We start from the raw sequence: 20,902 nt of genomic DNA on the forward strand, positions 1-20,902 counted from the left end.
AACAGATACATAATTTATTCTCTACTACATCTTGTTTGGCAGCCAGTGTCTTTCTGAAAGAACAAAAAGCAGCAACAAGACAGGAAGAGGTATAAGTCTAAAGCCTAATGTGCAGTTGCCAAGCTGCAGTTCTGCTGTCATTCCCCTTTGAAAGGGAAAAATCTCTAGTGATCAGGCCTCTTTTAGTTGAGGAAAGGCAGTCAGGACCCTTTAGAAAAAAGCTACCTCCTAGAATCAGTATCTTTTCTAGCACCATTCAGAAGAAATGGCAAAGATACAGAGCAGAGTAACAATAAGCAAAGGCACATCAGCCATGTGAACCACTGATAGGACAAGTGGCATCAGGTTGCTTTTGAAGTTTTAAATTCTGGATATGTTGTTGGCTGTTGATGCAGGTGTTTACCCTAGCTGCTTTCTACTCTCTCCGAATTCCTCTAAAAAGCTGCCTGTGCAGTCTTGTAGCTATTGTTAGTTTAGTGTAGCTGTTTCCCAATGTAAGTGACTTGTTTTTTTGAAAAATTCAAACTTAGAATTTGAGGTGAACTCTTAAGTGCTTATTTAACACGGAATAATTTGCTTTTTCTGTCTGCTTAGGTGCAACTGGCATTGAAGACCATTTACAGGACGGTGTTCCAGAAACCATTGCAAACTTGCGCAAAGCTGGGTTGCAGATTTGGGTTCTTACTGGAGACAAGCAAGAAACAGCTGTTAATATTGCGTATGCCTGCAAGCTACTAGATCATGATGAGGAAATCATCACTCTGAATGCTGAGTCACCAGTAAGCAGATCCAGTACTATACTTAAGTCTATTTGTGAACTAGCTTTGCTTTATTTTCAACTTGTACAATTAAAAGTTTGATGGCTTTTTTTCCTTTCCCTCTTTTTTTTTTCTTCTTTTCCTGCTTCAACCGTAATTTTCAGGTAGGACATGTCTTTGAATACTTTTCAGTGAATTCTATTTCTAAGTTGTAATGTCATGTCATAAACTTACTGAAGACGTTTAACTGTGTGTGTTGGGATCCACCACGAATGAAAACATGCCATTAACAGTATAAATGCCTGCCTTTGGTATGCATTCTGAAAACATCCCTAGTTTTGCTTATTGGCACCAAAAGCAACCTATTATTAAATGCTTGTTGAGGAAAAAAAAAAAAAAAAAAAAAAAAAGCTGAATTGAAAATTTCTGCTTTATTTTACACCACTGAAATGTAATATTTTGATAACTTCATTCATGTTTTCTCGGGTGTTTTATTCTCTGGAGATAGAAGCAGTGCTTAAATTTCAGTGCTAGCACTCAGAGTCAGAAAACCACATCTACATTAATGACTTGCTTCCTAACAGACCTTTTCTAATTCTTCTGAATTACTGATCTTTCCTGTGCTCAACTTGTCGCAACCAGACAGTCACAGTTTACTGATATGGTCTAACATACAAGGAACCAGACCGATAGTGCTATAGTCCTTTAATGAGGTGATAAAATTGGACTTCAGATCAGCAGAGGAGAGGTAGGCCAGCAGTATCCAGCTCCAATTCCTTTCGAAAAGGAAGAAAAGATAACAGCATTTTCCGTTCTTGAGTGTATCAACTGAACTGGTAAACTGACTTTCCGTGATCTTTCGTTTTTTGTCATACTTTGCTGTACAACCAGTAGCATTTCATTTTAAATGTTCATATATTCTCAATAACATCTTTTAGTTGAGTATGTCTAGGACAGAGAATTCAGCTTAAATAACCTTTAATTGGCCTTTAACAATGCTTAACTACTTGATATGAGTTGTAGGCGTATACGTGGTGCTCATCACCATGCGTAACTTGGTACTGATACTGATTATATCATTCCCCGACACTGTTATTCTGAGAAGGAGCTAAAAGAAATTAGTTTAGCATACAATAATGCATGTTAAAGAGGAGTGATTTTTTAAGCTTTTCTTGTCTTCATTGCTGTCATATCTTAGGCCAAAATTGTGTTAAGAGCTAATAGCGAACAAGAATATTAGAGATTAAAACTTTCACAGTGCAGCAAATATAACACATTCTCCATATTCTTTATGCTTAAATATACAGCAAACACAGATGTTTGAATACATGTTCTTTTCTCTCAAGCATATTTATTCTGAATTTTTTTTCAGGAGACATGTGCTGTCTTGCTGGAGCAGTGTCTGCAATGCGTAGAGTCTAAATTTTCAAACAACACAATAGACGAAGCTACTGGAAACATGACTATTGGGTTCACCCCTCTCTATCCACCCTCTTCCTCTGTGCTTTCCAGCTTGGGCCTAGTGATTGATGGAAGGACTCTAGCTTATGCCCTGGAACCTACTCTAGAAGATAAATTTCTTGCACTAGCCAAGCGATGCCGTTCAGTACTGTGTTGTCGCTCTACCCCACTCCAAAAGAGCATGGTAGTGAAACTAGTCAGAGACAAACTCAAAGCAATGACCTTGGCAATAGGTAAATATCTCATTTTAAATATACCCACATTGGTGTTTATTGTGCCTTGATAATCTTGGGTTTTGACTTGCAACATGATCTTTCCAGCTGCTGTACAACTCACATACCTCCTAGTTTTGTCTGAAAATGTGTCAGACCACTCTTGTTTTGAATAAACAAGTTTATTCAAAAACAATATAAAACTCTGGAGTAGTATTTGGGATTTCTTCCTACAGAAGTTAGGTACTGGTGATCTAGGGATGCTATGAGGTTTTAGCATGTCCAAACACTGCTGTGAAGAATTCGGTTAGCTGATACTGCGCAGAACACCATTTTGCAATACTGTGTTACACAGACCAAAAGTGTGCTCATTCTTGTTTCATCTGGTCATGATTCAGTTCAAGGTTCTGCATTTTTCATCACAAGTATGTCATACAGCATAGGCATGAATTGGCCATCTCTGTATAAGGAATGAATTTATGACGGGCATCATGCCAGCTCTTACACTACACCGCTGCTAATTGTTCCATTGGCAGAGGTCAGATTTTGTCAGACACCCTGGTTTAAATCTTAGAGCATTTTTCATGTTTCCATGATTTTTATGTATGATTTATGTATGACATATCAACCAGCTTTTCTTTCCCTATCTCAAGTTTAGCGTCATGTTACGCTAGAAGATACAATTGTAACACATTGTCACAAAGCACCGTAGCTTTCATCTAGATATCTTGGTTAATCATAACAGCAGCACACGTGGGTTGGACCTACCCATCAGAAATCCTAAGTATATATAATAATTGCCAGACTCATGTGACATCCATAGCACCAAATGTGTGCTGATTATAATAATTCTCATGCCTACTGAATTATATCAACTCAACTGTGCCTTCCTTGCACTTAATTTATGTCTTTGGCTGTCTGACCATGGAAATAATCATTTGAATACATGGTCAAAATATCTGACTGGTTAACTTGAATTATCCAGAAAACTTAAAAACAATAGTGGAGACTGGGCAGCTTTGTTTTCATTCTGAGCAACACAAACATGTGGGTTAAATTCAAGCTCCTGCTCTGGCTTGACAACTGAGTAGTTCCACTTCACTTTTAACCAACATGAGCTAACTTTGATTGTTTCGCACAGTCACAAAGACATCAGTTTTATCTCCTATCACTTGCGGTATCATGACTAGAAACAGAGCAAGGAATGGTGACCGTGAAACCACTGTAGATAAATCTACCTGTGGTGAAGTATTAACGATCTCAGACTGGTCAACCCAAGTCAAGAATTCACATTTGCTTTTTAACTTTATTGCACTTTTCAGTATGTAGGCATCCTCATTGGCTTTTGGCATCCTTGCATGTTTCATTCTCAATCATACCTGACTGCAGGCAGATACTTGTCAGGAATCAAGAGTGGTAGGAAGCTCATGCTTGGGAGTGTTTTAGTATTTGTACCGTTCAGGCCTGACATTTAGGTCTTACTAAAAAGAGAGGTGTTTAGTTTATTTTTGCTTGCCATGATAAAAACAGTCTACAAAGATCAGAATGTATCGGCAGCTTTGCCAAGCTTTGAAACTTATGTTCCAAAGATGGATCTTTTCCTACATCATCTCCCTTACTATACCCAGCCAAAACTCAATAATAACTAGTTTTCCTTTCCTTTGCTGTTTCCAACCTTTCCTGGTCTACTAATGACAAACAAAACCGTATTTTGCCATTTTTAGGTGATGGTGCTAATGATGTCAGTATGATCCAAGTTGCAGATGTTGGCGTGGGGATCTCTGGTCAAGAAGGCATGCAGGTAACGTTGCTCGTTCACTGAAAAGCACTCCCATGAAAGGCTGAAATAGGCACTTCCCATGCGCTAGCTTGATGAAGCTGTCTGTGGATAGCCAGCACAAATAAAGGAGCAGCTGCAAGTTACACTGAGGAGTGCCAGTTGTGCTCCATAAGAATGCTTTCAGCTTGAGTTTAAGCTTTCATTTGTTCTCAGAGCTGTGCTGAGCTTACACATGTAACCATCTCAGAAAATTCAACTTACCGGATCATTCTAAGCAATATATTTAGAGAAATCATTTATTAAATACTGGTTTCAAGGAGGAAAAAAGCTTTTCCATGTATTATTTAGACAGGAAAAAAGGTTCACTTTATTCTGGCTTTATCTTCCTCTCTTGCATTGCTTGGGTAAACTGACATTGAATAGCTGCACAAGCCCATTCAGCTGAAGCAGCTTATTTGCATGGTGTGGTGGTATCTCTTAGCCCAAACACCCACACATCTCATTCACTTAGCCCTATTCAGACAGCAGATTAGTGAAGAAAGAGAAAATTGCAGCTCTTTGCAGAACCACTGCTCCCAACAGCACCATTCCAAGTTTTGGTTTTCGCCCCATTTCCTGCCACAGGGAACATGAAGATAAAGGGACTTCCCATGCAGGTTTTTGGATGTGTTCAGCTTGTTATTATTGTATTTGCCACTGTATAAGAGGCACTTCTCTCATCCCCAAAAGAGAGTATGTATATTTATAGGATATATTTACCTACTCTACTACCTAGTGCCTCTGCTTCCTAATGCTAATGCAGCTCAGTTGCAGTGCTAGCACCAGAAGTGGCAATAAGACGCAGAGAATGAGGAAGATAGATCATTTCTACAACCTACCTTCTATTTAGTCTGGGTGCAGACAAATTACATGAGAAAAGAGTAGCTCAGTATATGACAAAGAGTGCGTCAGGCAAGATGGGAAGTGTTTCCATCCAGGGAACGTGAGCAGATGAGCATACTCCTTAACTTAGTTACCAGTGGGTGGTTCTCTGCCCCACATTGTGGTTTTTTTCAACGCTGGCTGGATGTTTAGTTCAAAAGGGAGGAAGGGCCTCCTTCACACTGTGCACGAGTTGGTGACAGATTTTTATTCCATGGAGTTTCATGAATACTGTGACTTAACTGGGTTAAATACACAGACTCATGAAATAACAATCTCATGGAACCAATGAACTTGGATGGCAACTTTGTGCATTTTTGACATGCAAATCACCAGAAGCTAGGACAGTACTCTGGAGAAAAGCCAAATGTTTTTCCTATTCGTACGTTCTTCCAAAGGCATCATCTCTTGGCCCTCGTTGGAAGCTGAATACTAGGGAAGGTATGCTTCATTCCGACCCAGTTGAGCTATTACATTTTTTCTTCTTCCTGTTTTAATTGCTGAGTGGGTTTGGTCAAAGTCATCTCCAGTGCAAGTGGATGTCCATCAGTGCTATTCATACAGAAAGATTTCAGGCTTAAAACCCATTAAAAATGCTTATCCAGTGTTGGTAAGCTGTAACTTAGACTGGAAGAAGCTACCACAAAATATTCAGACATTCATTGTGCATATGGCATCCCAGCCCTATGGTTCTGACTTTGGTGGATGGAGGGGGCAGGAGAAAAGCAAGTCTTGGATTAAGCTAATGCCAAGTACATTCACTGCTATGTAACAAAGCCTCAAGAGCTTTGCATAGCTTCTGCAGTATCACTCTGCAGGCATGGCTAAGATCCACAGAACCCAGAGGAGACTGTGGGGTCTCCTCCAAGCCATCAGATTTAAAAAGGTCTGCCCCTAGCTCCTTGGGTCTTAGCATCTCTTATCAACTTACCAGCGCTTATCACCTATGTATTAATTCAGATCACTCTTTTTTGCCTAACGCAGACATAGGTAATGCTCGTGGCATTTTTTTTAACTCCTCTCCCCATTATGCTACTTTCAACAGAGCTCAGGCACTTAAAATAACTAGTCCTCAAATGCCCCTGTTTTTTGCATGTATTTAAATCTGAAAGCTGTTTGCTCATTAACCCATTAAACTATCTTTTTTTTTTTTTTGTAAATGAAAGTTCAATAGGGTGGAAAATATTTGCAGATCCCATCCTTTGTTCCAAGGTCCTAAGAACTTTGCAGGCCTTCTTACTATAAACAACTGTCAGAATCGTACACATGCAGATACTCAAAAGGCGTTGAGGATTTGGATGTCTAAGACAGCAATACTGTCTGATTTATTTTCTTTCCACATTCTATGGAAGCGTGTGGAGTATGAATCATGTTTTCCTGTGAAAAAGCTGGAAGAAAAAATGTGAAAATGAAGAGGATATTTTGAGGTGAAATAAACATGCAAATGTAATTGGATAATACTGTCTTTCCATATTCCTCACACTAATCAAAATGGAATTTAAAAAAAAAAAAACCCTGACACTTCTCACAATGCGTTGTGAAGTAATATGATAGAAACATAACAGGAAAGAAGCTTTAATACTGGAATAGACCGAGATAGGGTGGAGGACAAGGAAGCAGGTGTGGCACAGCTCTGCTCTCAAACTGTGGAGAGCAACTTTTCTGCAAGACAAATAAGGCTGTTGTGTACAGTGACGTTGTAACAACTGCATCTCGGTACCTGAGAAATCCCAGTGTGGGTCAAAATATTAAAAAATGTCCCAGTGCTCATATAAATCTACTGCTTAAATTACACTGTATGTATACTTTCTCCTGCATGCTGTTTCTCCTGCATACTGTAGAGTTTAATAGCTTCTAAAAGCACTTGCTGGTCTAAACTGAGCCCTTTTGATGATTTAACAAGAAAAGGGATTAGGGAGAATTAAATGGAAAGAAGCCTTTTGTTCAAAACCACTGCCAAAGTAAACCCGACTGAGTATGAGGAAGACTTGGGTCCTCTTGAGATTTTCACCTTTCCTCATGCTTCTGCTGAACTTTGAGAAAAATGTTGATATAAAAATTAAAATTGAAATGTAAAGTAGTATTACATGAAATCTTAATGTGATCCTAGGGATATGGAAAGCCATGAAACAGCTGTGATAACCATTATTTACAAGACCGTCTCATCTAGCTGTACAGTGCCTTGAATTTTAGTCAGTCAGAAGTAGAAAGTGGGTGACTCATTCTGTCAATGTGTTTGGCAGGCTGCACGGCCCCAGAGGAGTCTCATCTAGGATGATTTTTCATAGACAGTTTTAGCATGCAATTTAAAAAATCCCTCAAAATACTGATACCTCAGTACATTTGAGTCAATATTGTAAGCCAGGTTTGCAAATTTTATTTTAAAAATAGTATTTTTATTGTTTTGTATTTTAAAGTCCAGTGATTATGATGCAAGCTCTTAACTGCTTATTTCTTATTTTATCCTCTGGAATTTCATTTTGCCCTGTAAGTAACCCTTTGGTTTTAGAGAAAAAGACATTACAGACACCAAGACGTTCACACGTGTTACTACCCTGAGTCTTCATGTTCATGCAACTAATTGCCAGCCATTCTCCCACCTCTCACTTTCATGCTGCCTGTCACCACCTGGAGTGTGCACTGTAACCTCCTCTGTGCAAGGACCAGGTCTCCTGGCATGTTCTGCAAAGCCATGGGGTTTGCTTATGGGTATTCCAAGGCCATCGCTGCATTTCACATGCACTGTAGTGGATTCGATGCCTCATCACCACAATTCCCATTGTCCATATGAGTAGACAAGATGACTAGATACACTGGCGGGGTTGAAAGTGGTGCTTTCCAATAACGGTTCCAACTTTTCTCTCATTAAAGGCGGTGATGGCAAGCGACTTTGCAATCCCAAGGTTCCGGCATTTGGAGAAGCTCTTGCTTGTTCATGGCCACTGGTGTTATTCCCGGCTTGCCAACATGGTGCTGTATTTCTTCTACAAAAATGCAGTAAGTGTTTAACTTGGCAGTTTTGTGGCACCACATGTTTCCAGCATTTATTCTGTGCTAAGTGAGCATTAGGTCAGCCTTCAAACAGTTTATAAATAAGCTGCAAAGAAACTTGCAGAGTTGAAAGACAGCTGGCTGCCATTTGCAAAAATACAAGACCCACTCCATAACAGCTACAGTGTGCTGCTGAATGTGCAAATTAGGTAACAGAAATAACAAGCACTGCTTAAGAAAAGTTTCTTTATAGAGTAGTTTTGCAAAATTTAGCTAGACACGGGAGTCTTTAATGCCAAGGCCATCCAGCACTGGTCCAAAGTAGCAGTTGGGTGTGTTTTCTCTTCCTGACCCTATCTTGTAATTGCTTATGAATCACTGTACATTTTCCCTAGTGACTTGTGATAATTTGAGTCATCTGTGTGTCTCAGATGCCAAGATTTGGAAGATGTTTTTTATTGATTTATCTTATTCCCAACTAACCCAAAGAATTCATTAGAAAGGAAGCACACAGAGGTAAAGAACAGACTATGGGTCTGCGTTTCCTCTCTGGTGCATTCAACAGGAGTTAGTCCAGTACTGGGCACTGAGCCAGTAGCAGCTCAACTCCTTGGCTCTAACAAAGTCCCTTTGCATTGATCTTGGAGTATAAACGTGATTGATTGAAAACTGCCTAACAAGACAACCAAGCATTCCATCAGCTGCGTGGGAGTCACTACCTGGCACACTGATCTGCTCACTTTCAACACCTACAAATCACCCTGGGAGCAAGGGATATGAAGAAGCAGGAAAAAGAAAAGAGCCAGAGCTCTCAGACCGCTGCTTGCTCCAGAGGTCTGTCTGTGTAATGTGTGAACCATGAGTGGAAGAGTGGATTTCATCCTCAGTATCCAAATCTTACTGAGAACAAATGTAGTGTTCAGTTTTGTAAAAGCTGCATTCCAAATTCTATCTAGACCTCAATTTTTTAATCAATGGTAACATTATATAAATTTCTCTTGGCCTGACTAATCTTTTTGATCGCAATCTGAAGGTAGGTTTCTTATCAGGAAAAGACCATTATTTGCTACGAATTTTGAATGTCATGGGAAATTCTAGAGGAATAAAGCACTAATAAACTAGCTTTGTGTTAACGGAAGTATGATAGAATACATTCTGTGGTCGGATCAGAAACTGCATGCAAGCACCCTTCCAGACACAAAAAACAGGGACTATGAAAGTCTGAATTTCTGCCTGAGTACGGAATAGCAAGCAGTTTTAAATAATGTTGCAGTGCATGGAGATCCACCTGTTGAAACACAGCAGTGAAATACGTGCTGGTGTTCAAATGCCTGAGTATTAAGGCTTGATACTGAACATCTGTACTCCCACCCCCAGTGCTCTACGTTTCAAGATACCCTTTGGCGTGACAATATTGAATCTCATCAACTTCTAAGAAGTGTTTTCAGAGCCGTCTTATATTAAAATAAATAAAATAATAATAATGAAGTAATACACGTAAGACATTCCAGCAATCAGCAGCCAGAGCTGTTGTTTATATACCTACATTTTTGTTCAGCCCTTGTAAAATCTTCCATTTCCTTTGGTACAACTTCCCTTGATTACAAGTATTATTTCTCATGCCATTTTTAGTACAACATTTTCAGAAGCTGCTGCCTCAAGGCTAGAATATAACTGCAGAATATGTCTTTGTGTTGGCTCTGCCTTGACAGCTCTCAGAGATTTCTGAGCAATACTTGTTTCTATTGACTCTGAAACTGTAGTGGGATATCCAGCATATAAACGTGAGTATGTCTGACACAGTGCCTGCCCTTAAGGAAGGAATATTCCAAAATGAAAGATGGGAGCACCTGATCCTTCTGCAAAAAGAAAGTTCTGGATGATTCTCCACAGAGATCAGGACAGCTACACTGCAAATATTCTGCAAGTTTTCTACTTACTCGTGTTGTTTTTCCCATTTGCTCGCATTATGAAATTTTCCATTCTCCAGTAGAGTCTAACTCAAAGTTTAAACTCCAAATTGCTGCAAAAGCCATTTGGAAACTCAGATGGCTTATCCAAGTTGTTTGGCTTGGTAGAGATAATAAAAATACAAATAAAATATAAACTGAAACATAGCTTGACTGGAAATATCTAAGTTGATACAAAGGGATTTCATGAAAACAAACTTCTACTACATAAGCATGTATTACTTGTTCTCCTTTATACATTATGTCTGCAAGAGAGCACTGGACATCTTTTGAAATTTTTTTTTTCATGGAGGTATTCCAATTTGGGCCAAATCCCTAACAGAATCTCATCTTGGAGGAAAACAAACAAACAAACAAAAAAAAACTTTTTTACCTAACATCTAATATAATCTTTATATCAAAAATTTCATTAAGTTTAATTTGTTTTGACTGCTTCTCAGTGGTGTAATGCACACAAATAAGGACATGCTATGTTTGAGATCAAATTAAACTCTTGTTTAATCCAAAATAAAATTTCACAGACAAAAAAAAAAAATTGATTTAAGCCTGGTTATTTAAATGTTATTTGTACAGCTTTCTTTGACAGCACTGCTAAAACCCATATTAGAGATGGCATGAAAATTTTCAGCTGACTATATTTCCATCAAACTACCCGTTTTTGTCAAAGCCAAACTGCTTCCAAGACAGGTTAATTTTAGCAAGGCTCTGGAGAGGAAAATATCTTTGGTCCATGAATAGCAGGATTTTGTTTATTTAAAATGAGCAAGAAAAAGGTATCTAAATCCATGTATTTATTGCAATTCCATTTTGTGAAGACTCGGGAAGTTTTATTGTCCTTTGGGTGTGGAAAGGAAATGAATTTCAAAGTCTGTTCAATTGTGAAATGAAATTGCTATCTTCCAGCCAACTGTTCAGAAAACAGCAAGCTCTGGTAACTCAGTCTTGTTTTGGGCAAAGGAAGGTATTTTTCCTGAAATATATGCAGCACTTTTAGAAGTGATCCTTAAGAAAATGCAACCGCTTAACTTTTAATGGTCTAGTCTATAATATGGGCTCACAGACCGTGAGGTATGTTGCTACCAATATACAAGCTACTTCAATGTAGTATGAAAATATCACCTGAACATACACATACTGTACATCTATCTCTATATATATACATATATATATGCATTTATGTACAGCACAACTAAGCCTTTTATTCTGTGGCAATTTCCCTGTACAAGGTATTCTCTTTACAACAGTTTTCACCGGCTAAGCAGTCCATAGCTGTTTTTGTCCCATGTTTGAGTTTCACCCAAATTTTGTGGTTCAGATAGCACAGATACACATTTTCCTCTGTAGACCTGAAGATGATGAAGGGTTAACGTATTCCAGATGGTTGAACTTTTTTGAGAACAAAATACTAAAAGAAGAGGAAGTTAAAGGAGAGGTCATGTCATTTCCCTTCTTCGTGGTTAAAATGAGGAAAACCCCTGAGGGACAGTTGCCAAGGTTTTTCTGGTTGCCTTCTACGTAGTGTTAATCACTTTACAAAGACTAATTAAAACTGAAGGACCAAACCTGAGAGTTTATTTCCTTCCCAAGTAAGCTGCTCATCTTTTTCCAGGCCTCAAGTCTCCCCCTCACAGGTGAGATCAGCACCTCTCCTGAGCCCTGAAAACCTCTCATGAGGCAAAGATTGTGGAAGAAATGAGTTCATTAGGTTCATGTGGGCCCACTTCTCAAGCTTGTCCAGGTCCTTTTAGATGGCTTCCCTTCCTTCTGTTGTATCAGATGCACCACTCAGCTTGGAGTTGTCTGCAGACTTGCTGAGGATGCACTCCATTAGTGACATTGCACTGTCTGTGTCATTGATAAAGATATTAAACAGCACCAGTCCCAAAGCGACTTCTGAGGGACACCACCCATCAGTGGCCTCCACCTGGACATAAAGCCGCTGACTGGAAACCTCTTTCTGCAGCCATCAGTCAAGTCCTTACCAACTGAATAGTCCACCCTTCAATTCCATCTCTTTCCAATTTAGAGATCAGGATGTCACATGGGACTATGTCAGAGGCCTTAAAGAAGTCCAGATAGATGACAAGGGTCAGTCTTCCCTTGTTGACTGATGCAGTTACTCCATCATAGCTCAGAAAGCTGCTCATTTTCTGAATTTCAAAGCACAAAGATCAGAATAGTTAAGACAACTGTATTAGACCCTATTGTTTCACATTCCTTGCTTCTGGATGGTCTTGCTCCATGTTGGTCTTGGAAAAATGCTGCATTTACCTTTTGAAGACTAGCTGATCCTCCCAAAACATCTCAAACCAGCAGGAGGTATTATTATGGAAATGTTTATTATTACAACAGTAATGTAAGTGCTATGGGATCAGTACTCACTTACCTAGAGGTCAACAATGGTTGGGAGAGCTTTCTATGTTTAACTAAATTCTGTCACAGAGTTTCACTTGAACAGAAAGTTAATTTTGTGTGAAGCCAGCACTGACTCATATGGTCTGAGGTTCCCGAAGCAGGAAGACTTCAAGGTTTGCCAAACTGTGGCTTAGCTAAGTGGTATGTGCATGAGGAACAGGACTAGCTTTCATTGCAAAATTCATTCATTTAGAGTTCACAGATGAATCCTTGCAGAACTGGAAGCAGAATGGTATCAACACACAATGCGATGATGATCCTGTTTCTCCTATCATATTTACAGCACTGTTGGTTCTCTTTCAGATGTTCGTGGCCCTTCTCTTCTGGTACCAGTTCTACTGTGGTTTCTCTGGCTCATCGATGGTTGACCAGTGGTATCTCATCTTCTTTAATTTATTTTTCTCTTCCCTTCCACAACTGATTACTGGTGTGCTGGATAAGGATGTGCCAGCTGAAATGTTAATAGCTGTACCTCAGCTTTATAAAAGCGGCCAGAATATGGAGGTAAAAACTTCTGCTTTCTGTAATATTTTTTTTCCTAGATCCTTTCAATTTCATCTGGAAACCAGCCTGGCTCCTAAAGGGCAGGTGACCAGTAAAAAGGTCCAAGAAGCCACTATTACTATGTCTTGATACTGCTCATCTTAGTTAAATTATCTAGGTGGCAAAAGTACACTTGAAATAGCAACAAAAACAACCAGCTATATTTTGAAATACGTAGCAGGTGGGAAGCTGGACACTTTAAGTCAGCCTGAGCTGAACACCTACTTCCTGGTCTAGACTCACAAATAGCTACTAAAGTAGATGGTACCTTGTAGACTAATGCAGATTTTCACAGAATTACCTCACCATACCTACTCAAAACTTCAGGCCCCAGGCCTTTACAACTAGGCAGAAGACAAAAATGGCTTTAGGAGTAAGCACACAGGCTGATAGACTCTGAGGGAGGTAGTCATCAGCAGATGACAGATTCTGAAAGTTTTTGTTGAAAACACCTTGTCCCATCTGCTTAAATTGTGCAAAGAAGACAGAAGGAATTGCAGAAGGGATTGAAGCATAACCACTTCTGGTAACAGCTACAGTGTGCTTTGGGAAAATCTTTCTGCATGGTAAAACTATCCATACCCAGGCACTGCTTCCAAGGTAAAAAGCCCTTCTTAAAAGTGCCTGGCATTGTGCTGTCTGAGGGGAGACAGTGACTGTTTTGCCTCTCACTGTACACCTGCCCTTGGTACACTACACATCTAATGACATTGCTAGGCATTGTCATGCAAGGATGAAAGAAGAATTGTCAGTGCAAGTTATCTTTAGTGCTATAATGCAAGAGCTCTCTTTTTCACCCAGTTTTGGTTTTCCATTTTTTGTATTTCTTCTATTCCACTGCATTGCACTTTAAAGATCTGTAACGTTGCTACCTACCTTTCTTGCCCATTTTTAAGGTGATAAAAACCTTGTCACAGCTTAAGCTTGTTGAGAATTTGTGTCTGCCTGTCTTCAGCTGGCAAACTGAAGAGAGAAATCTCCCATGTTCATAGTGCAATTATTTCTCATAGGCAAACCGAGGACCATTCTAAGTTTTTTTTGAAATCTGGTCAGTGCTTTCTCTGAATAGTTTCTAAGAAGGCATTTAAAAACTTGACAAAAGTCGTGCTTGAGTTAGGATGTCTTTCAAAAAGAAATCACCAATTCAATGCCTGTAGAATTACAGAATAATTTTGATTGGAAGGGACTCCTGAAGGCCATCTTGTCCAGCCCTCTGCTCAACACAAACCTAACTTCAATGCTAGGTGAGCTTGCTCGGGGCTTTACCTAGTTCAGTTATGAATATCTCCAAGAATGGAATTCGACACTCTGAGCAACCTGTTCCAGTGCTTAACCACACGTTATTTCAGTGGCCCCAAGAACACCATAATTCTTTCTTAGCATCTTTCAATTCTCATTTTTAGGCTGCAATGATAATATTCAAAGAGGAAAAGATCCATGAGGAGCTCAGTGGTTGGAGATGAGGCCTATATCCCAAAATAAATACATACATATTTTACCATTTACAAACTATTTTACCTTACACCCGGGTCTTTTTTTATGATCATCCACACCACTACAATTGTATAGTGCCTTAACTCTAAGTGTTAATTTTGTTTTTAGCAAGCAATTTTATGCACACAGATACATGTATCTAATTCGTTTTTACATATGTATGTATAACATAGTATAAATTCCTGCATGAATTATCACAAAAATCATTGTAGATCTTCCTTTCTAAGTAATGGTGCATATTCTGTTTTCTCTCTTGCAAATACATACTCTATGCCCACGTGCATATGATATAAAACCCATTTAGTCATGTGCTTACACCTCAGAGAACTCCTGAAATCAGTGGTCTAACTATTGTGCATAAATTTGGGCATCTTCATAAACATTTGCTGATCTGAGTGTGTTTTATGAGTGTCATAGTCAGATTACACCTTCTGATAGGGAACAAAAAAAAAGAAGTTTCTCTCCCTGAATGGAGTGACTTGCAGATATACTCCTCATACTTCATCCCTAAAGGTACTTAACTAATTGGCAAAGTGTTGAGGATATTTGCACAAGCCCTTAAAAGTGTCCATTGGAATGTTTCCCTGAAAATACCTAACCCAGCAAACAGCATCTTAACGTAGGCTCTGATTTTCTTTTTTGTATTTCTTTTGGTGCCACAGGAGTATCAACCACACATGTTTTGGATGAACATGATTGATGCTATGTATCAAAGCCTGGTTTGCTTCTTCATTCCTTATTTTGTAAGTGTTTGGTTTAAGATATTCTATTTTAAACATTTTGAGGAGAACTGGAAACATAGCTCGGGCTAAATTCTGTCTCTTTCTTTGCAGACTTACTATGATTCTGAGGTGGATATTTTCTCCTGGGGAACTCCCATCACCACAATAGCTCTTTTCACCATTATACTACATTTGGCTATTGAAACCAAAACTTGGGTAAGGTACCCACAGTCCACACAGAAACTTACTAGCATATTGTAATTCTTTTCTTAATGCCATTCTTCAAAAACACAAGATGTTCATTTTGTTCCCTCAGCAGACTCTTTTTTTATCAAGTGCTGTAAGTGAACATGAAAAAGATTTTAAACAGTGACTTACAAATTGCTTTGTAGTGTTGTGTATATAATAAGAAATTTTGAAAATATAAAGCTCTAAATTCTTTACTGTGCGTGGATTTGGCTCCAGAAATTAATAACTATTAATTCAGAATCATGTTCCCAGAAAATAAATAATCATTGTTCTTGTTTTGTTGTTGTTGTTCTAGACTATTCTCCACTGGTCATCTTGCATCTTCAGCATCCTTTTATTTTTCTTTGTGGCTCTGGTTTACAATGCTTCCTGCCCAGTATGCCATCCTCCATCCAATCCCTACTGGACTATGGAAAGGCTGATGGGAGACCCCATGTTCTATTTCACTTGCATTATATCACCTGTCGTTGCATTGCTGCCCAGGTATTGTGTCTTCTCTTGTATGTGAAAGTACGTCATACATATGATGGGGAGGACAAGAAAGATTTCTTTTTCCTCTTCCTTTCTTTCTTTTCATCTTACCAGCCAATTCAATTTTTTTAAATGGGTCGTTACGTGAAGTCAGGTTGTCTAACATTTTCTGTGCTCCTGACCACAGGAATGGACCTATGATATTTGATATTTTCTCTTAATAATACCTCAGGTACTTCCCGTATTTCAGTTCTTTTCATGTTCACATTCTCTTCTTGCAGATTTCTGTACAGAACGCTTCAGGGAACACTATTCCCAACGCAGCTGCAGCTGGGACGCCAGTTGAGTAAACTTCCCCCAGAGATTCGCACCCAGCTCCTGACCAAGTTGAATGTCAAAAAGGAATCAATACATCAGACACAACCCTTTGCAAACAGTTTCTCACCAAACTTTGTTGCAAATTCCAGTGATTGTTGTAAGGCTTATAACCAAAACGCACCTTTGCCAACATCTCCGAAAGATGAGTCGCTTTTCCAAGAGCACACAAAGGCAGAATATACAACAGATCGGATTGTGGCAGCCTCTCCCCAGGGTGCTCTGCAGTTCTCTTACAGTGAGAACAAACTCCCCTCAGAAACAAGTAGTCAGGATACGTCCATGGGATTTCATGGCACTTCAGAGATGGATTCACTGTCCATGGGAGCAACTTTCCCATGGAGCCCAGCAGTCGATCAAACAGACTTCAGTTTGTTGAAGTGGATCACATCAACTCCGCTGTTCAGTCGTTTTGGAACTGTTTTACAGGTGTCATCAAGTAGTTTACAAAATGAAACACAGGACACTATGTGTGTGCTTGGCTCTTCTTTGCATGAGGACTTCAAAGGCTTAAAAGAACAGAGCTCAAATAACTTCCAGGACAAAATGAAAGGGACCCCATATGACAGTTGTAAAAGTGACAATTCTGAGACCACCTTTTTATGACATGGGCCTCAAATATATTTATATATTTTCTATTTGCACACATTTATAGTGAGATTACTCTATTTGTTTCCAAAGATGAAACAGAAAATCAAAGGTACAGAGTGATTATTTAAGAATGTTTAAATACAGTATATTGAAATAAGAGCTTTAAATATAAAAAGAAAACACTTGAATGTTCCATTTATATTGTTTTATTTTTTCATCTCATTTTGTAAGGAAATGCCGTCTCTTTATTTTCAGATGCTTCTCTTTTTTTCTTCTGACACATACTGTAAAAGCAAAGGACCTGTCTACCATATCCAAAAGGATTAGATGCAGCACCGATTACTGGTATCGTTATAGGCCATTCAGTAATCAAGGATGAAAAACCATGATAATAAATAGGCCTCTGCATTCCATCCATTGTCTGCTTGCCAGAGTGCTTTGTCGCAAGAGCAAACCATTAGGCAAGATGATGGAATTATTATACACCTCTCTGTAAATGCTAACAGTATCTTACCACCGCATTAATAATACTGGTATTTTATAAGAGACACCATATTTTGATATTGCAGCCATAGCATTTTATGTGTCATGATAAAACAATAAATAAATGACCATCCATATTGCAAAGTGACTTCCCAGTCTGGCATTAATAGTATCTCAGCCCTTCACCTGAAATACCTAGCATGATACAGGTCGTGACCTTGTATATAGCTGCTTCTCATTTGTGTGCAACTGTGGCAAACAGCTGGTGTCCGCTGTGGAGTTGGACTTGGAGAGATCTGTAATTTTTTTGTGCTGGATTCCTACAACAAAGGGGCTGGTTTGGCTGAAGAAGTGAGACCTGCTTGCTAACTGGTAAGCAGGGAGGAAAGTTCTCTTACACATCTTCACTGTCATTTCAGCCAGGTTAAAGAAAGCCTTGGAGATCAAGAAGGGTTATGGCAAGGTCCCAGAGCCTGGTCTGAGACAGGCTAGCCCCAGTACCAAAATCAGGGAGCTTTACTGTTTTTGAGATTGTGCCAGAACCAACCTTACGTGTTTGTGGATAGTGCTTCTCACAAGCTGCCACTGGTGTAGTGGTGTATAGCTGCATTGTGTCAACCTGATGGACCCCAGGGGGTTTCACCTCGGAAGGATGCTGTTTTTTTCATACCTAGTCACCACGATTGTGTATAAACCGCCACACTTCCTAGTTTCTTCAGCACAGGTTTTCAGATTGCATCTGCCTTGTTTACCATTGATTGTGTAAGGCCATAGCTTGTCCATGTCATGTTCCATTTCTTGGCAGCACGGTGCCAGGCAGTTTGGCTCCCACAGGACTGCCTCAACCTGTTAAGCCATGGTGTCTACCATATGTCACTTTCTAATGCACTTGGGATCTTTTTTTAAAAAAATTATATACATTGGCCTCTTCCCCAAAGACAAAATTGGTAGTAAGGAAGTGGAAAATGCCAATGAAACAAAGAGATTAAAGCAATCTAAATAAGAGCTATCAGTCTGTAAACATGACCTCGATTAAACGTAACACATCGACATGTATCTAAACTATGTTTTGGAATTAGAATTAATTAGGGATGGAACATTTTGGAATTAGGGACAGAGCAAAGATGCTAAAGGATTCGTGGGATTGCTAGTCTCTTGTGTGAACAGTTTCAAGCATGTAATTGACTCTTGAAGTTCAGGTTCAGCAAAGGCAGCCAGGCATTGGCACCATCAATGCCAATGAACAAGCTTGCTACTCTAGTCCTTGCAAGCAGGGCAGAGGTGTTGAGGTGTTGTCCTGCCCTCAAAACACTTTTTTGTCTGCTGTCTGGAAAGGAAGCCTGCATGACTCAGCTCAGGTGGAGAAATCTCCTTCTCCACTTTCTCTAGTTGGGTGAGACATTTCCTATTTCAGACACGTCTACTTGTCTCTCTATCAAACCCAGCCCCCTAGGTCTTGACAGTCACTCTGTTGGGATGATATTGCAGGTATTTTTTTGGCAAGGTTAGTTAGCTGTATGTAACACAAATTGTGCAGCAGTTGCCAGTCTAAATAACATTTAGTCCATTTAGCCCATCTGGTGTCCCACAGTGTTCAAAGCAATGTTTTGTGGCTCACACCAGCTGACCACTGGTCTGTAGCACTGCTATGAAAAGAATGTAAAATACACACACATTTTCTGCTTGTGCAATCCAAATTTAGGCTCTGGTTGTGAATGAAAGTTGTCATGGCACCTTGGTGCTAGACACCTTTCTTCAAAAGGCTGGGGAGGCCAGTACCGACCAAGGCCGGATCCCTGTGAGACGCGGCAGTGTGCAGGTATGCTGGGATGAACACTGCCTTGTAGCGTTTGCAGGCTAAATAAGACAAAGCTGCTTGAGATCCAGCACAGCTAGCAGGTGACAGAGATTGAAATTGAGTCCTGGTTTTATTATTTGACCAGGCTGTGCTCTCTGCAGCCTCCCCTAACCAGTTGGAAGTTCCCCTCTTACAAGCGGTGCTTTCAGGGCTCGGCTACTGCTCCTGGCCCTGGGCCTGCTCGAAATCTCTCCAAAAACATTGCAACACCTCAGGAACCTGAGAAAAGTTTTACTGATTACAAAAATGCAGCCACTCTAAGACAAAACATGGAGGCATGAACTGTTTTATCCATTCACACAGAAATAATGCTCTCCGCTGCAGAGCCTTCATGGGACAGGCCTGGTGCTGGCAGCAGAAAGGCCTGGAGTATCTCGGGGCCTTGGTCCAGCACCCTATATGAAGATACCCGCATCAAAACGAATGTCCTTCCATGCTAGCAGTGCCATGTGATGCAAGATCTGGTTTTGTTGCTGGGTTTTCAGAATTTGAAAGTCTATTTGCGGAGGTGAGGGATAAAAGTGTTGCTTTGGGGCCGAGAGCTGCTTGTGCACTGCCAGACAGTTGTGTTAGTTGCCACTACGAATGAACGCGTGAGCATTACACCAGTGTCATAAATGTAGGGAAACTCAATGTTCCTGTAGATCATTGCAGCAGCTTCAGTTTCTGCAGTTTTTTGGTGGTTTTGTTTATTTGTTTTCCCCAGCTGGGAATCAGGCCTTGATAACTGCTGTGTTTTGTTCGAAAAAAGAAGATACTTAGAGATATGTTTTGAAATACGTGAAGTGTAAATGCTCCCTTTGCACTAAAAGATAAAAAATCTTATTATGATGGCAATCCTGCAAACATCTATGAGTTTAATCTGACATAAACCAAATAATCCCACTGACCTTAACGGCACACAGTGACCTCAGTGGGATTGCTTGCACACTTACAGATAGGAAGATCCGTAACACTGAGGCCTCCGTGTGCCAAACTGCACAGCAAAATACCTAGGGCACAGAACCAGGTCAAAGCAAGCAAGATGTCTCCATTTTTTGGGGGGAGATAAATTCTAAAACGGTACAAATAAAATGTAATTTTAACCACAGAGAGGAGGGGGAAAAAATCACATTTGGAAAGAAAATACCAAGCAAACTAATTCTTTTCATTTCAAATCAAGTTCTCTCTTCAGCTGCCAGAAGACAAACACATCAAAGCATATTACTTGCTGGGCCTTAGGGCCTGACAACAATTTGAAGCTGCTATTAATATTTGAAACAGTTTAACAGAGCAAATACCAATAGCTTTCTGAAGCTGTATACATTGATTTTAATAAAATAGAAATAAACTTATAAAGTTATTCCTGTCTGCGCAATTGAACAGTTGTCATATTTTATGAAACTTTAGATTCATGAGGCCAATCCTCAAGAAGCACACAGCTGCTTTTATGAAACAATTCCACGAGACTGTTAAAACAATACTTAATTTCAGTCTATGGCCAACACTGCCTCAAGTATTTGCACTGAACCCTGCAAGCGCTTTTACATCTGCAAGGCTTTGCCAGATGAAGCAGTCCAAGCTGAAATTAATGACTGAGAAGAGCGCTGTGAATTAAAGCATCACCGT

The 20,902-nt window shown here is 39.7% G+C and overlaps 1 protein-coding gene across 4 annotated transcripts in view; it reads left to right on the forward strand.

Annotated features, from left to right (window-relative positions):
- The window catches only part of ATP10A (ATPase phospholipid transporting 10A (putative)), a 111,031-nt gene extending 93,447 nt beyond the window's left edge, over positions 1 to 17,584 (forward strand). For 3 of the 4 annotated variants that reach the window (XM_038173183.2, XM_038173184.2, XM_038173185.2), the window contains 9 exons: positions 595 to 779; positions 2,131 to 2,452; positions 4,156 to 4,232; positions 8,004 to 8,129; positions 12,812 to 13,012; positions 15,208 to 15,288; positions 15,379 to 15,483; positions 15,812 to 15,999; positions 16,269 to 17,584. In XM_038173183.2, the coding sequence (XP_038029111.2) occupies positions 595 to 779; positions 2,131 to 2,452; positions 4,156 to 4,232; positions 8,004 to 8,129; positions 12,812 to 13,012; positions 15,208 to 15,288; positions 15,379 to 15,483; positions 15,812 to 15,999; positions 16,269 to 16,968 (1,985 nt within the window). In that variant the 3' untranslated portion in view covers positions 16,969 to 17,584. The remainder of the gene's footprint in view (positions 1 to 594; positions 780 to 2,130; positions 2,453 to 4,155; positions 4,233 to 8,003; positions 8,130 to 12,811; positions 13,013 to 15,207; positions 15,289 to 15,378; positions 15,484 to 15,811; positions 16,000 to 16,268) is intronic. The other variant, XM_072030591.1, reaches the window with a different exon arrangement.
- The last annotated feature ends 3,318 nt before the right edge of the window (positions 17,585 to 20,902 follow it).

This window comes from Anas platyrhynchos, chromosome 1 (assembly GCF_047663525.1).
Source record: "Anas platyrhynchos isolate ZD024472 breed Pekin duck chromosome 1, IASCAAS_PekinDuck_T2T, whole genome shotgun sequence".
Taxonomy (NCBI): Eukaryota; Metazoa; Chordata; class Aves; order Anseriformes; family Anatidae; genus Anas; species Anas platyrhynchos.